Genomic DNA, 17273 nt, shown 5'->3' with positions numbered 1-17273 from the left:
GTGTGTATATATATATATATATATATATATATATATATATGTACAGTACAGACAAAAAGTTTGGACACACCTTCTCATTCAAAGAGTTTTCTTTATTTTCATGACTATGAAGGCATCAAAACTATGAATTAACACATGTGGAATTATATACATAACAAACAAGTGTGAAACAACTGAAAATATGTCATATTCTAGGTTCTTCAAAGTAGCCACCTTTTGCTTTGATTACTGCTTTGCACACTCTTGGCATTCTCTTGATGAGCTTCAAGAGGTAGTCACCTGAAATGGTCTTCCAACAGACTTGAAGGAGTTCCCAGAGATGCTTAGCACTTGTTGGCCCTTTTGCCTTCACTCTGTGGTCCAGCTCACCCCAAACCATCCCGATTGGGTTCAGGTCCTGTGACTGTGGAGGCCAGGTCATCTGGCGCAGCACCCCATCACTCTCCTTCATGGTCAAATAGCCCTTACTTTCAAAGTTTTCCCAATTTTTCGGCTGACTGACTGACCTTCATTTCTTAAATTAATGATGGCCACTCGTTTTTCTTTATTTAGCTGCTTTTTTCTTGCCATAATACAAATTCTAACAGTCTATTCAGTAGGACTATCAGCTGTGTATCCACCTGACTTCTCCTCAACGCAACTGATGGTCCCAACCCCATTTATAAGGCAAGAAATCCCACTTATTAAACCTGACAGGGCAAACCTGTGAAGTGAAAACCATTTCAGGGGACTACCTCTTGAAGCTCATCAAGAGAATGCCAAGAGTGTGCAAAGCAGTAATCAAAGCAAAAGGTGGCTACTTTAAAGAACCTAGAATATGACATATTTTTAGTTGTTTCACACTTGTTTGTTATGTATATAATTCCACATGTGTTAATTCATAGTTTTGATGCCTTCAGTGTGAATCTACAATTTTCATAGTCAGGTGTGTCCAAACTTTTGGTCTGTACTGTGTGTATATATATATATATATATATATATATATATATATATATATATATATACCTGTATATCCATAAAAAGCCAGGCAGCACTCCCTTAGAGGTTGAAAAGATGGGTGCCAGCGGTAATCCCTCGATTCAGGATGATGAACAAATAATAAAATTCCGCAGCATTCCTTGAAAGATGAAAAAAAAAAATGCTATTTATTCACACATGTCATATATCAACGTTTCGGTTCTCCCTGAGAACCTTTTTCAAGCCAAGTGGGCTTGGCTTGGCTTGAAAAAGGTTGGCTTGAAAAAGGTTCTGAGAGAGAACCGAAACGTTGCTATATGATATGTGTGAATAAATAGCACATTTTTTTCATGTTTCAAGGAGTGCTGCGGAATTGTATTATTTATATATACCTGCATATATATATATAAAAACGAATGGAAAACAAACAGCAGCACTCTATAGGTATGCCAGGTTCAAATTCCGCAATAGTTCCCGGACTAGCAACAGTAAATTAGAAATAATGAAAAGAGGGCAGCACTCTGGTCTTGTGATGAAAATAAGGTGATGTTTATTACACCCAAAAGCAATGCGGCATTTCAGCTCTCTCAATGGAGCCTTTGTCATACACACACACACATACATTTTATACTACATACAAAGCATAAATAACATAGATGCTCCAGGCAAGCACCTTACATGAATCATGAATGTCTTCTTGTTTTCCTATATTACAGCCTTTTTGAGACCCTGCAATCCTTGTTCTGGTCAGTGTTTGGTCTCCTGAATTTGTATGTCACCAATGTGAAAGCACGTCATGAGTTCACAGAGTTTGTTGGTGCCACCATGTTTGGAACATACAACGTGATATCCTTGGTTGTGTTACTCAATATGTTGATAGCCATGATGAACAACTCCTACCAGCTGATTGCCGTGAGTACCACTTTCCCTTCCTTTTGCTCCTGCTGAATAAATGTGATTATATTTCACTGAAGGAGCCTACAGCTAGGCCTCATGGATGAATGGGTAATGGCCACACAACACATGAGCCCTCTACTGTACCATTTCATACAGAAGCATACAGGGGGGAATTTATTGTGAGGGGAAAATTTGAAGTCCGTTTAGCATCTGCGTTGGAGTACTTTATACCACATTTATCAAATGTCTCATGTTACTTGATAAATTTGTCTTATCCTTAGACCTAATACTTTTGTCTAGAGAAGCTCCTCCAGTTTTCCTACTCCACCCTCCTCCTGGAGTGAGAGTGTGACTTTCAGTGATAAATCTTGGGTGAAACTCATTAACATAGCTAACCACAACCACTTTTCCACCCACATTACTAAACTTAAATTTTGCACAAGTGAGTGCAAAAAGTCACAAAAGCCTTATTTTTGCCACTTTTTGATGACAGAATTCTCGAGTGAAGATATGATAAATCAGGGCCTATAGAGTTTTTTTTTATGTCATATTCTGTACAAACCAACAGCAAAAAATATCACACCTAGCATTGATTTTCATATGACATCCAATGGAGTACCATACACACATCAGCACCGGCAGATCCCTGTCACTCTCTTCTATGTGCCACCATACAGCCTTGTCTGCAGGAGTCCTAAATGTAATCTACAAGTTTTGGGTTTTTAGGTTAAGATAGGACTCGATATTCCATATGACATTGTCTTAACCAGTGGCAATGATAGTAATATCTGTAGGTAGCATGGTGGGAGTTTTTTTTATCTAATGGTTTCGTTATAATACTATGAGCAGAAAATTATCTATATTGAAATGAACTAATGAAAACAAATGTTTTCCTAAATTTGGGAATTTTACAGATGACAGTGCTAGACAAGTTTTGAGACAAAGTACTTATAAAACTTTCCTACTGCCCCTCAGTGGGCCATTAGTAAATCAGTGCCTAGTGCAGCTTCTCTTAATGGCTTGAATCTCATCTTCATTTATCTGAAGTGAGCACTTTCCAAAGTGACGTTTTATTTGCGTTTTGTTCATATAGAGTTGTGTGCATTATTTGTTCCAGATTTGCCTGAATTAGGCTAGTTTCACATATGCGGTAAGAAATCTGGCAGGCTGTTACTATTAAGTACAATGGGGTCTGGCGGAGATCTGGCCACTACCCAGCAAATATGCTGAGAATTGGCTGGACAAAAAAACTCAGCAGCAGTTTTTGTTTGGCCAAGTCGTGTAGTGGCCGTATCTCCAATGAACCCCGTTATACTTATCAGGGCCAGAGGGCATTCCATACTTCTGGCAATGCTGGATCCAGAGAACTCCAGCAGGCTGTTTCTGCAGAGCGGAGATCTCCTACTCCTTATGTGAACCTAACCTTAGCGATGCCTCATGCAAAAATAAAAGTATCACTGAAGGTGTTATGGGTCAGTTTTTAATGCAGTATCTAATATCGACTGTAGTTTCCACCATTTTGGCAGATCTACTGGCAATTTTATGAGGACCAGCCTGGTATTTGTTGGGAAGAGGAGCGGATATGACAGGTTGAAACCCAAGCTTCCTCTAATAGAACATATAAGGGCTCTTTCACACGAGCGGATTCCGTGCGGTAGTGATGGACGAATATCGGCCAGGACGGTTCGCAAACACGCATTCGCGATCAAATGGTCGTGAACCGCGCGTTCGCGGCGAGCCCCTTTGACTTTAATGGCAGGCAAACCTGAAAAACCTTCAGGTCATATTTGCAGCCACCAAATACTTACTAGAAGTGCACAAATAGTCCCACAACATGGACAGTGACATACCAGAGGGGGATCATTGGCAAAAATTCCCACAAAAAATATGTATTTTAATCAGGGGCCATTTTTAGGCGTCTTAAAGGAAACTCTTAAAAATGTGCCCTGCTGGAGCCTAGAAATTTTTTATTTTAGGCCACGGGAGTACAGGCCCCAAAAATTAGGCATTCACCCGACAAAAAAGAACTTGTGATTATGTGGCTGGAGGTACATTAGGCAGTCACTGGAACATTTTTTTTACTGTAGGCCAGTACAGGCCCCAAAAATTAGGCATTCACCTGACAGAAGAGAACTTGTGATGATGTGGCTGGCGGTACATCAGGCGATCACTGGATAAAAATTTTACTGTAGGCCAGTACAGGCCCAAAAATTAGGCATTCACTTTACAGAAAAGAACTTGTGATTATGTGGCTGGAGGTACATTAGGCGGTCACTGGATAAAAATGTTACTGTAGGCAAGTACAGGCACCAAAAATTAGGCATTCACTTGACAGAAAAGAACTTGTAATGATGTGGCTGGAGGTAAATTAGGCAATCACCGGTTAAAAGTAGGCCACTCCAGTACAGGCCCCAAAAATTAGGCATTCACCTGACAGAAAAGACCTTGTGATTATGTAGCTAGAGGTACATTCAGTGGTCACCGGATACAAATTTTAGTGTAGGCCAGTACAGGCCTCAGCACACGTCTTGTCAAGCGGCTTTTGTGGGTGCACGTCCCCTGACAGGTTCCTTCCACCCAAGGAGTTAATGAGTAGCTAGTATCAGTGGTTCGGAGACAGCACACCAGAGACAGCAAATAGCTTTGAATTCAATCTTTATTTTACCAGTGGTACGATCTCATGATAACATTTATTGCTTATTGCAACGTTTCGGGACCAGTTCGGTGCCCTTTGTCAAGCTGTGAGGCCGGTCATTTCATTTCCACGGCGTGCATTAGGCATTCACTTCAGAGAAAATAACTTGTGATTATGTGGCTGGATGTACATTAGGCAGTCTCTGGAATTATTTTTTACTGTAGGCCACTGCATTACAGGCCCCAAAAATTAGGAATTCACCTGACAGAAAAGAACTTGTGATGATGCGGCTGGAGGTACATTAGGCGGTCACCGGATAAAAATTTTACAGTAGGCTACTGGAGTACAGGCCCCAAAAATTAGGCATTCACCTGACAGAAAAGGCCTTTTATGCCGCTGGATACACATAAGACAAGGACCATTCTTTGTTCTGGATGTGGCGGATATATGTGGGCTGGCATGAGAAAATTCAATTACATGTGGTCGTCACAGGTGTTGAACTCCTTAGAGATCCATGCCTCATTCATTTTTAGAAATGTGAGGTAGTCCACACTGTCGTGAGCTAGGCGAGTGCGCTCATCGGTCACAATCCCCCCAGCTGCGCTGAACATCCTTTCGGACAGGACACTCGACGAGGGGCAAGCCAAGAGTTCCATGGCAAATTGTGCCAGCTCTGGCCACAGGTCAAGCCTGCACACCCAGTAGTCCAGGGGTTCCTCGCTTCTCAGAGCGTCAACATCGGCCGTTAACCCAATGTAGTTGGACACCTGTCAGTCTAGGCGTTCCCTGAGGCTGGATCCGGGGGCGACTGTCGATGGGTTGGCTGCAAGAATGATCTTCTATCTGAAGTGACCAAAACATCTTCAAACCGCCCTCTTCTTGCAGGCTCGGTAGGATAGGTACCCGCACCTGTTTTGCTGTCAGTGGAAATTCCTCTGCCAGCACCCGCAACAGCAGAATGCAGCATCTCTCGCAGCAAGGCCTGGAAATGCTGCATTCTGCCAGCCCTCTGTGATGCTGGTAACATGTCTGCCATTTTGTGTTTGTACCGGGGGTCTAAGTACGTTACCACCCAGTACTGGTCCTTGCCCTTTATGCTTTTTATACGGGTGTCCCTCTTCAAACACTGGAGCATGAAGGCCCCCATTTGCACTAAATTAGAAGCGGTGGAGCACCCTGGCTCCTGCTAATCGCCCAGGAGAATGTCGCCCTCGGTCTCCTCCCCCCAGTCACGTACAACACTGATCCCCGAAAAGTGTAAAGTCCCCCTCAAAGCCTGCTCTTCTTGCTCCTCCGCCTCCCTACAGCCACCATCCTTCTCTGACTCCTCTTCAGACTCAGAATTCATTCAGCATTGTGACTTCCTCATCTTCCAGCTCCTGCTCCTCTAAGGCTTGATTAATGACACGACGCAATGCACGCTCCAGAAAGAAGGCGTAAGGTACGATGTCACTGATGGCGCCCTGGCTGCGACTGACTAGTTGGTGATCTCATCAAATGTCCGCAAAAGTCTGCATGCATCGCGCATGAGCAGCCACTGGCGCGGTGAAAAGAAACCAAGCTCCCCAGAATCTGTCCTGCTGCAAAGTTCGTCCAGGTAGTCGTTAACGGCACATTGCTGCTGGAGCAGCCTATCAAGCATATACAAGGTGGAGTTCCACCGCATCTGGCTGTCACAAATCAGACGTCTGACGGGCAGGTGGTGTCGCCGCTGAACGTCCACAAGGCGAGCCATGGCCGTGTAAGATCTTCAAAAAAAATAAATTAGATTTTCCTGGCCTGCTGCAAGACATCCTGGACCCTGGGATATTTGGCAACGAATCTACGACTAACTTCAGGACGTGTGCCATGCACGGCGCATGTATCATTTTGCAATGTTTCAGCGGGCTCAGCAGATTGGCACTGTTGTCGCAAACCACTTTACCAACTGTCAAATTGAGCGGGGTTAGCCACTGATCGGCCTGTTACCGCAGAGCTGAAAGCAGTGCAGGACCGGTGTGGCTCTTGGCTTCCAGACACAACAGCCGCAGCACACCTGGCATGTCGAATAGGTTCTGGGGAGCTTGGGGGGGAGCGCAGTGGAAAAGGAGGAGTCAGCCGAGGAGGAGACGGAGGATGGGGTAGGAGGAGGAAAAACCTTCAGCTCATATTTGCAGCCACCAAATACTTAGTAGAAGTGTACAAAAAATCCCGCAACATGGACAGTGACATACTAGAGGGCAATCAATGACAAAAATTCCAACAAAAAATATGTATCTTAATCAGGGGACATTTTTATGCGTCTTAAAGGGAAATTCTCTGAAATGTGTCCTGTTGGAGCCTAGAAAATGTTAATTTTAGGCCACGGTAGTTCGTTGTTCCAATGTCGTTTGTCACTATCTGTAGCTGAGGTAACGCAGCAAAACCGCAAACAAATGCTGCACTACCCAAATGCACTATATAGAAAGTATATTATTGGTATATCACACCCCTGCTTCAATCAGTTTTTTTAGGGGCAACTGGTATTTCACACCAGTAGAAATTATTTGTTCCAATGTCGTTTGTCACTATCTGTAGCTGAGGTAATGCAGCTAAACCGCAAACAAATGCTGCACTACCCAACTGCACTATATAGAAAGTATATAATTGGTATTTCACACCCCTGCTTCAATCCGTTTTTTTTGGGGGGGGGCAACTGGTATATCACACCAGTAGAAATTAGTTGTTCCAATGGCGTTTGTCACTCTGTGTAGCTGAGGTAACGCAGCTAAACCGCAAACAAATGCTACACTACCCAAATGCACTAAATAGAAAGTACATTATTGGTATATAACACCTCTGCTTCAATCAGTTTTTTTGTGGGGCAACTGCTATATCACACCAGTAGAAATTATTTGTTCCAATGGCATTTGTCGCACACAACTGCTGACAATACAAATGCACTATAATATACTTTCTATGTTAGAAAGTATATTATAAGCATATTACACCCCTCATTAAGTCACACATATCGATAGCACACCAATACCAGTCCTTAAAAGGACTTTTGTGGCCCTATAAGCTAGCGTTTGGTGTCCCTAACATTCTGTCCCTTCTCCACACAGTAACCTCTCCCTACACTGGCAAAAGACTGAATGTAAAATGGAAGCCAGATCAGGTTTATTTATAAGGTAGGGGGTATGTCCATGTGCTGAAATGTCTCAATTGGCTGTCCTGTACCATCTGATGGATGTGTCATGGGTCAAAGTTCTTCACAATGCTACAAAATATGGCGCCGGCGGACATCTCCATATGTTTGCATGTTCAACGAATCGCGAACGAGCAAAGTTCACCACGAAACGACTGCCAAATGAACCGCAAGGCCATCTCTCATTTGGGCCACGGAAGCCTACCTTCTGCCAGATGAACGCGATGACGGCACGGTGGAAGGTGGAGTGAAGGTGGAAGCAAGTATATTAATCCCCTTAATCAGTATTTTGTGGAAGCAGGTATATCGCAGGCCTCAATCAATATTTGGTGGAAACAGGTATATCAAACCCCTTAATCAGCATTTTGTGGAAGCAGGTATATTGCAGGCCTTAATCAATATCTGGTGGAAGCAGGAATATCAATCTCCTTTATCTGTATTTTGCGGAAGCAGGCATATCAAACCCTTAATCAGTATTTTCTGGAAGCAGGTATATCGCAGCCCTCAATCAGTATTTTCTGGAAGCAGGTATATCAAACCCCTTAATCAGTATTTTGTGGAAGCAGGTATATCAAACCCCTTAATCAGTATTTTGTGGAAGCAGGTATATCAAACCCCTTAATCAGTATTTTGTGGAAGCAGGTATATCAAACCCCTTAATCAGTATTTTGTGGAAGCAGGTATATTGCAGCCCTCAATCAGTATTTTTTGGAAGCAGGCATATCAAACCCTTAATCAGTATTTTATGGAAGCAGCTATATTGTAGCCCTCAATCAATATTTGGTGGAAACAGTTATATCTAACCCCTTAATCAGTTTTTTCTCGAAGCAGGTATATCGCAGGCCTCAATCAGTATTTTGTTGAAGCAGGTATATCAAACCCCTTAATCAGTATTTTGTGGAAGCAGGTATATCGCAGGCCTCAATCAATATTTGGTGGAAACAGGTATATCAAACCCCTTAATCAGTATTTTGTGGAAGCAGGTTTATCGCAGGCCTCAATCAATATTTTGTGGAAGCAGGTATATCAAACCCCTTAATCAGTATTTTGTGGAAGCAGGTATCTCGCAGGCCTCAATCAATATTTGGTGGAAGCAGGTATATCGAACCCCTTTATCAGTATTTTGCAGAAGCAGGCATATCAAACCCTTAATCAGTATTTTGTGGAAGCAGGTTTATCGCAGCCCTCAATCAATATTTGGTGGAAATATGTATATCAAACCCCTTAATTAGTATTTTGTGGAAGCAGGTATCTCGCAGGCCTCAATCAATATTTGGTGGAAACAGGTATATCAAACCCCTTAATCAGCATTTTGTGGAAGCAGGTATATTGCAGGCCTCAATCAATATTTGGTGGAAGCAAGTATATTGAACCCCTTAATCAGTATTTTGTGGAAGCAGGTATATCAAACCCCTTAATCAGTATTTTGTGGAAGCAGGTATCTCACAGGGCTCAATCAATATTTAGTGGAAGCAGGTATATCAATCCCCTTAATCAGTATTTTGTGGAAGCAGGTATATCGCAAGCCTCAATCAATATTTGGTGGAAACAGGTATATGGAACCCCTTAATCAGTATTTTGTGGAAGCAGGTATATCAATCCCCTTAATCAGTATTTTGTGGAAGCAGGTATGTCACACCCCTCAATTATTATTTTTTGCCACAACAGTTATATCACACCACCCTGTTTATTTGGAGCAACAGGTATATCGCACCCGTCAATCAGTATTTTGTGGAAACAGGTATATCACACCCCTCAATCAGTTTTTTTGGGGGCAACAGGTATATCACACCCTTTGCAAATAGTTGTCCCAATAGCGCTTGTCCCTCTATATAGCTGCAGTATCGCAGCTGAACCGCACACAACTGCTGCACAATACAAATGCACTAAGAAAAGTATATTATAAGTATATCACACCCCTCAGTATATCACACCTATCGATAGCACACCTATACCAGTCCTTAAAGGACTTTTGTGGCCCTATTAGCTAGCGTTTGGTGTAACTAACAGCTTGTCCCTGCTCCACACAGCAACCGCTCCCTACACTGGCAAAACACAGAATGTAAAATGGCTGCCAGATCGGGTTCTGTTATAGGGTGGGGGGGTATCCATGTGCTGAAATGTCTCAATTGCCTTTCCTGTCCCACCTGATGGATGTGTCATGGGTCAAAGTACGCGAAATGCAAAAGAATATGGCGCCGGCGGACATCGCCATATGTTTGCATGTTCGGTGCACGCGCAAATGTACGCTGCGAAACGACCGCCGGGCGATCTCTACCGTGCGGTTAATCTGCTGCCAAGCCCCTTTTCGGACAGCAGAGACACAGAGCATTAACATGATTGATAATGTTTTTTGCCTCTCTGTGATCTTTTTACTACAAAATCACAGAGAGATAAAATTGTCACTGTGATTTTGTAGTAAAAAGGTCACAGAGAGGCAAAGAGCGGGATCTGCTCGTGTGAAAAAGCCCTAAGAGTTGGTTTTCTGGTCAGATTAATAGACCTACTTTGGTTTTTTAACATTTTTGGTGGAAGAAAATGTTCTGCCTGCAGGGCTTTTTCTTGCCAAATAATAAGACTTGGGCTACACTGCAACTGTTTTTAGCCTGACTGATCTATTTTAACTATTGAATGACAGCTGCAGTCCACAAGATTGCATTCAACTCATTTGGACTGGTGCTGTAATTTAATAATTAAAATCAATCAGTTGCGCTATAAAAAGTCATAGTGTAGCCCTAGCCATATGTTTACATGATGGTATTAAGCATTTTTTACATGAAAGTCAATCAATAAGGAATATAAATGGATCATGTTCCCTTTGAATCCAGCATTCATTCTGTTTAATGGATTCATTTTTTAAATGTTTCTGTTCCACTGATGGATCAGAACAGAAAGATCAATGCAGATATGAACAAGCCCTTACAGTGAAATCAGGGAGAAAATGAAAGTTATCCAAGCCCATGTCTATTGCAAGTTTGCACTTTCATAGACATGCCGTCTACATTGTAATGGTGGTGCAGTTTAATTACAGCTGTTCATTCCATCCACTTGAATGAGAGCCATAGCTGTAATTACTCTGAACAGCCACTACAAAGTAGATGGGACGCAGCACTTGCTCAAGCACATCAGCCCCTTTAAACAGCTGATCGGCAGGGGCGGCAGGAGTCGGACCTGAGGATAGGTCATCAATATAGTGAAGCCAGAATACCCCTTTAATATATCCCAGGGGGCCCTATACTGCTGTCCAGTTACGAGACTGGATAAACACTTTGATCCGAATCAAATGTATCATGGCCAGGGCAGGGGTAGGACTAAAAATCACCCTTGGCACCAAAACCTCGCCAGATCACATACAACATCACCCCCTGCTTCTATTACTGAAAAATAGCAGTGTTCAACATAAACTGTGGTAAATTTTGCTGGACTCGATCACATCCCACAGACCTGGTTTACCACTCACCTGGCACACAGACACTACATACACTACATTAGACATACACTACATTAGACATACACTACACTTAACCACTACTTATAACTCACCACTAGAAAGCATCCCTCAGTTTTCGATGTGCTTTCAGTCCACACCAAGATCACTAACAATAGGGCTTGGGCTACACAATGACATGTATACTGCGACATAAAATTGCACTATTGCATTGCAGTTGCAACGTTAAATGTGAACTGCTACAACTGTGATGCAGAAGGCGCAAGACATCCAACACTGTTGGATTTTAGGTTGCAGGTAGCAAGATACACATAACTTCGTCATCTTAGATCACAATTTGTGTCATAGGACTGAACTGCCTGTGAGCTTTCTACGGTTTGGCCAGTTTTCTTTATAGCCAAATTGGAGCTGTAAAAATAGTAGTGTGACAGCAAGTTGCAGACAAGTCACAGCCTTAAAGGGAACCTGTCACCGGGATTTTGTGTATAGAGCTTAGGACATGGGTTGCTAGATGGCCGCTAGCACATCCGCAATACCCAGTCCATATAGCTCTGTGTGCTTTTATTGTGTAACAATCCCGATTTGATACATATGCAAATTAACATAAAAGAGTCATATCTTACTTGTGTGACCAGAGAAAAGTCATATTTTCAAGCTCTGACTCATCTCAGGGTAATTTGCATATGTATCAAATCGGTTTTTATACACAATAAAAGCACACAGAGCTATGGGGACTGGATATTGCAGATGTGCTAGCGGCCATCTAGAAACCCATGTCCTCAGCTCTATACCCAAAATCCAGGTGACAGGTTCCCTTTAAGACTGCTCCTCATGCTGTCCTCTTTCTCATGTTCACCACCCCCTATGCCCCCCACCCATAGACTATTTCTCATTCCTTCCTTTGTTACATGCTCCCTATGGTTTCCCCCCTTTATCACACACTGTTCTCTGTGATCCTTCCTCTCTTTCACATACTGGCCCCCTCGGGGAACCCCCTTTCTCATATACTGCTCCCATGGTGACCCCCCCTCTTAGGCCTAATGCACAAAATGTCAATGGGTCCACACAAAAAAAGGATGCAACACGCATGTCATTTATATTTTGCAATTCAGCATTTTGTGGACCACAAAATAGACATGGTAATGTCCTTAAAGGAGTTGTCCCACAAAGTATATTCTACAGTTTTCAAACCAGCAGCAACTGGATTTGAATACTTTTGTAATTGCATGTAATTGAACATTTTGTATAGCCGCTGAGCTACTCAATAAAATGTATCTGTATAGCGCCCCTTAATTTCTTATTTCTTTGACCAGCTCATTAAGATGGCCGCACATGCTCAGTTTCATCTTTCAACAGCCTCCTGAGCTGTAATAGGGAGAGCTAAGACACTCTAGCAGAACAATGAATGGGGAGATGTCTAGACCCATGGGAGGTACAGGGCTGGTTCTAGCTTTGTTAGAAAGAGATTGTCATGTACCATATGATGTCTGATTTAAATTTTTTACATTATTCATTGGATAACCCCTTTAAGGTTTCACTTACACAGAATGGTCCCTATGGTGACTTCCTCCACCTTTCTCTAGGCTGTGTCCTCCTTTCTCTGTGGTGCTGTTGCAGGACCCTTGGCATGTCACATCGATGTCACCAGAGATCCTACACCCACTTTAGTAGTGTTTTTTTTGCCACCATTTTTGTATATTTGGCAGGGTATTAATGTAATTTGCGCAGAGCCACTTTATTTCAAGTGTGATTCTATGCAAATTACAGTAAAATTGCAGCAGTTTCGACACAATTTTGCACAAGTCTTGGCAAAACTGCTCTTTAACATAGGAGAGACAAGTGGCCCACTAAATGACTGGCTCACAGAGTCTGCATGGAACTGATCATGATTATAGTAATTGGTGTGGGGCCCATAATATTTCATGCGATGCGATGATTGATGTAAAAAATCAGACATATAATACATGACAATCTCTTTCTAATAAAGCCAGCCCCAGCCCTGTACCTCACATGGATCCAGAGATCTTCCCATTCATTGCTGCAATTGTTCTGCTAGATTTATTTAAGGCTGACAGCTTGAGGTGTGTCCTTTCTCAGGGCTGTGTTCTTTCTGCTGTACTTCTTTCCCTGTAACTGCCACAGCTTCTAACAAAAAATATGGCTGTTGCAGGGGCATAGCTAAAGGCTCATGGGCCCTAGTGCAAGAGTTCAGCTTGCCCCCACCGCCCTTCATTCAGCACTGGTGCACCTAGCTATTCTGCTGCTCGAGGCAAAAATTGAAACCCCCCATGCAAAATTCTCAACCTAACCCCTTCCCTCCAGTCCCACTGTTAAAGAGGACCTTTCACCGCTCCTGACATGTCTGTTTTAATAGCTTCATGCATTCCCCATGTAATAACAATTCTGGAACATCTATTCTTATGACTCTATGTTGCGCCAATCATTTATTATTTTTACAGGAAGTTATGAATGAATTGCTAACAGTCTGCAGTAAGGGTACAGAGGGGAGGTGACAAGTTGGGGGTGTGTACCTGCACAGTCTGACAATTGCAGCACTGATTGGGTAGAGTGAGTCTGTGCAGATACAACCCCCCAACTTGTCACCTCCCCTCTGTACCCTTACTGCAGACTGCTAGCAATTCATTCATAACTTCTAGTAGAAATAACACAGGAATGGCACAATATAGAGCCATAGGAATAGATGCTCCAGAATTGTTATTACATGGGGAATGCATGAAGCGATTATTAAAACAGACATGTCATTGACAGGTCCTCTTTAAAGGGGTTGTCCTCTTTTTTACTACTGATGACCTATCCTCAGGATGGGTCATCAATATCAGATCGGCCAGGGTCCTCCAGCAACCCCGACGATCAGCTGTTTGAAGAGAGGGCAGCGCTCATATGAGAGGTGCTTTCTCTGCTCTGTTCACCTGCTCGCCGTAGCATTTACAGTGATGAGCAGGTGAACAGAGCAGAGAAGGCTGCACTCATATGAAAAAAAAACTGACAACCCCTTTAAAGACATACTTGGAAAACATTACATACAGCGCTACAGAACATACAGGGTAATACAGCGCCACATATGTACCTCTTACATCCAGTGACTTCTCTGATGTACGGTAGACATTCTCTTTCCTTTTCTTCTACTGTCAGACCAGACCACCATGGTTTCAGCCGTGCCTCGTCAGTGTTTAACAAACAGACATCTTACTTTCTTACTTTTCCATCATCCTCCCACCTTTAAACACCCCATCCTGCCACCCCAATACTGTGTCCACTGTGCTCCCCAATACTTTCCTGCAGAAACAGTCCCCCCGAAAATACTGGTACAGATAGTGTGTCAGTACAAAAACACCCCTTTGTATTGTGCGCTAGTACAAAAACATTCCCCCCTTTCAGATCAGACCCCCATATAAAACCCTAAATAAGACCCCCCCATCTCAGACCAAACCCCCTTTAGAACTCTATGTCAGACCCCATACAAGACCCCAGTTTTATACCTCAGATCAGACCTCCATGTAAGACCCCGACCCAATATCAGACCTCAGTTAAGACCCCCATTAGACCTCCAGACCCCCATATCAGACCAGACCTCCAGAGCCCCATTACATCTCAGACCAGACCTCCAGACCCCCATATCTGACCCCCAGACCCCCCCCCAGTTAGACCTCCAGACCCCCATATCAGACCAGACCTCCAGACCCCCAGTCAGACTTCCAGACCCCCCATTAGACCACTCCAGACCCTCAGTCAGACCTCCAGACCCCCCATTAGACCACTCCAGACCCTCAGTCAGACCTCCAGACCCCCATGTATACCACTCCAGACCCCAGTCAGACTTCCAGACCCCCCCATTAGGACCACTCCAAACCCCCAGTCAGACTTTCAGACCCCCCCCCCATTAGACCACTCCAAACCCCCAGTCAGACTTCCAGACCCCCAGTCAGACCACTTCAAAAACCCCCAGTTAGACCTCCAGACCCCCATATCAGACAGACCTCCAGACCCCCATTACACTCAGACCAGACCTCCAGACCCCCATTAGACCTCCAGACACCCATATATGACCACCAGTCAGACCTCCAGACCCCCCCAGTCAGACCTCCAGACTCCCCAATCAGACCTTCAGACCCCCCAGTCAGACTTCCAGACCCCCATTAGACCACTCTAGACCCCCAGTCAGACGTCCAGACCCCCATTATACCACTCCAGACCCCAGTCAGACCTCCAGACCCCCCCATTACACCACTCCAAACCCCCCAGTGAGACTTCCAGACCCCCAGTGAGACTTCCAGACCCCCAGTGAGACCTCTCCAGACCCCCAGTGAGACCTCTCCAGACCCCCAGTGAGACATCTCCAGACCCCCAGTCAGACCACTTCAAAACCCCCCCAGTCAAACCTCCAGACCTCCCATTAGACCTCCATATCAGACCTCAGATCAGACTGTAAAATAATAAAGTAACTTACCTCTCCTGTCGCCACTCTCCCTGTCCTGGCTGTCTTCTCTTCTCAGGGCCCACGCTGCAGTCATCTGACCTCCTGCAGCGTCAGGTCAGAGTGCCCTCTGTACATCCTGAAGCTGCAGACAGCCAGGACACAGCAGCGCCGGCCCTGAGAAGAGCGAGCAGGAGGAGGGGCTCACAGCGCTTCTCTCCCCCTCCTCCTGCAGACTAGTGAGCGCTTCCATTAAGTAAGCGCTCACTAGTATTCCCTTTATAAAAGGCACTGCATCTTAAAAAGGAAAAAGTACAGTACCACTGGCAAGGGGGGGCCCTATAGTTACGCTAGTGGGCTGTTGGCAGTTGAAGATTTAAATTAAGTATGTGCACTACCTGAGTGAGGTGGATGGAGAAATAAGGAAAAGAGCAGGTGTTGCTGTGCAGATACATTTTATTGCATAGCTCAGTGGCAATACATTTTTAATTACATGCGATTACAAAAGTATTCAGATCCAGGTGCTGGTTTGAAAACTGTAGAATATTGTGCGTTGCACAACCCCTTTACTACCAGGTCACTCTCAAGGTAAGCTTTACTTGAACTATTTAATAAAATAGAGAAAACCACAATCCTAGAGGCAGGGTTGCCAACCGTACCGAAATTTATGGACAGTCCTTAAAAATAGGCAACTTTTTTCCTGTGTCCATGAAAAAAAAGATGTGTCCGTGATTTTTTATAGTTTCAAACATTTTTATTAGAAGGTATATCAGACAAATAATACAAATTGCGGTGCCACACTACCAAGTGAGCCCCACACAGAGGGTGACCAAGAAGATAATAAGTCAATATGCAGTCCGATGAGAGTATCACAAAAGCAATGAACACAAAAACAGAGACAAGAAACTGTAATAATAACAATATTGGTCCCAGTAAAATAAAGGAAAGGAAAAAAAAAAACATGAAATTCAGCAGCCTGGTGGGGTATCTCGAAAGATTGATTAAATATCGGTATCCAGCATCCTATATGTGGTCAGATAATTCTCCATTCACAGCATAACATAATCTAACCTATGCAGGGTATGGGAGGAGGACAGCAAAGGCTGCCAAAGTTTTGAATATGCCGCCATCGTGTCAGTTTGAATCTTGGTGATCTTCTCATAAATGGCAATTCTGTCCATTCTTTGTATGACTTCTGAGATATGAAGTGTATAGTACGCCATTTTGCCGCTATGTGAATGCGGACAGCTAGCAAAAAAAGTTGCGCCGATTTAAATGGAGCATGTCTCAGTCCCACAGGTCTGTCACCAAGGAGGCAGGTAGCTGGTAATTTGTGGAAAGAGATGCCCAGAAAGTCTGTAATGATGGAGCATGTATTGGTCCAGAATGAGCTGGACATGCCCACCAGATATGGTACATTGAGCCTACTGAATCACATCCTCGAAAACAGAGGGGTGAGACCGAGGTGTAGAATCGATGTAGTCATTCAGGGACCATATATGTCCTATGAAGGACTTTATAAGTAGGGGAAGTTGGCAGGTCTCTCTTATTGAGACCTCACTTAGTCTTACAACAAGCATGCCATTTTCACAAAGGCAGTGTGCAATGGATGTCCTCCTCCCATCTGGTCATAAATGGTAATTTACATTTAGTTATCAGGGTATTTAGAAAATTATATAACCTAGAGACTAACCCTATCCTTTCAAATGAAAATAGGATAAAACGTTCAAAAGGA

At 43.7% G+C, this 17273-nt stretch overlaps 1 protein-coding gene across 1 annotated transcript in view; it reads left to right on the top strand.

The window, feature by feature from the left end:
* Positions 1 to 17273, top strand: part of TRPC5 (transient receptor potential cation channel subfamily C member 5) — a 284716-nt gene that overhangs the window by 234061 nt on the left and 33382 nt on the right. Inside the window, 1 exon segment of the mRNA XM_040442706.1 lies at positions 1674 to 1869. Within this exon segment, the coding sequence (XP_040298640.1) occupies positions 1674 to 1869 (196 nt within the window).

The sequence above is a fragment of the Bufo bufo genome, chromosome 8 (assembly GCF_905171765.1).
Source record: "Bufo bufo chromosome 8, aBufBuf1.1, whole genome shotgun sequence".
Taxonomy (NCBI): domain Eukaryota; kingdom Metazoa; phylum Chordata; class Amphibia; order Anura; family Bufonidae; genus Bufo; species Bufo bufo.
The sequence above is the reverse complement of the archived record's forward strand: the minus strand, read 5'-3'. Positions and strand labels throughout refer to the sequence as shown.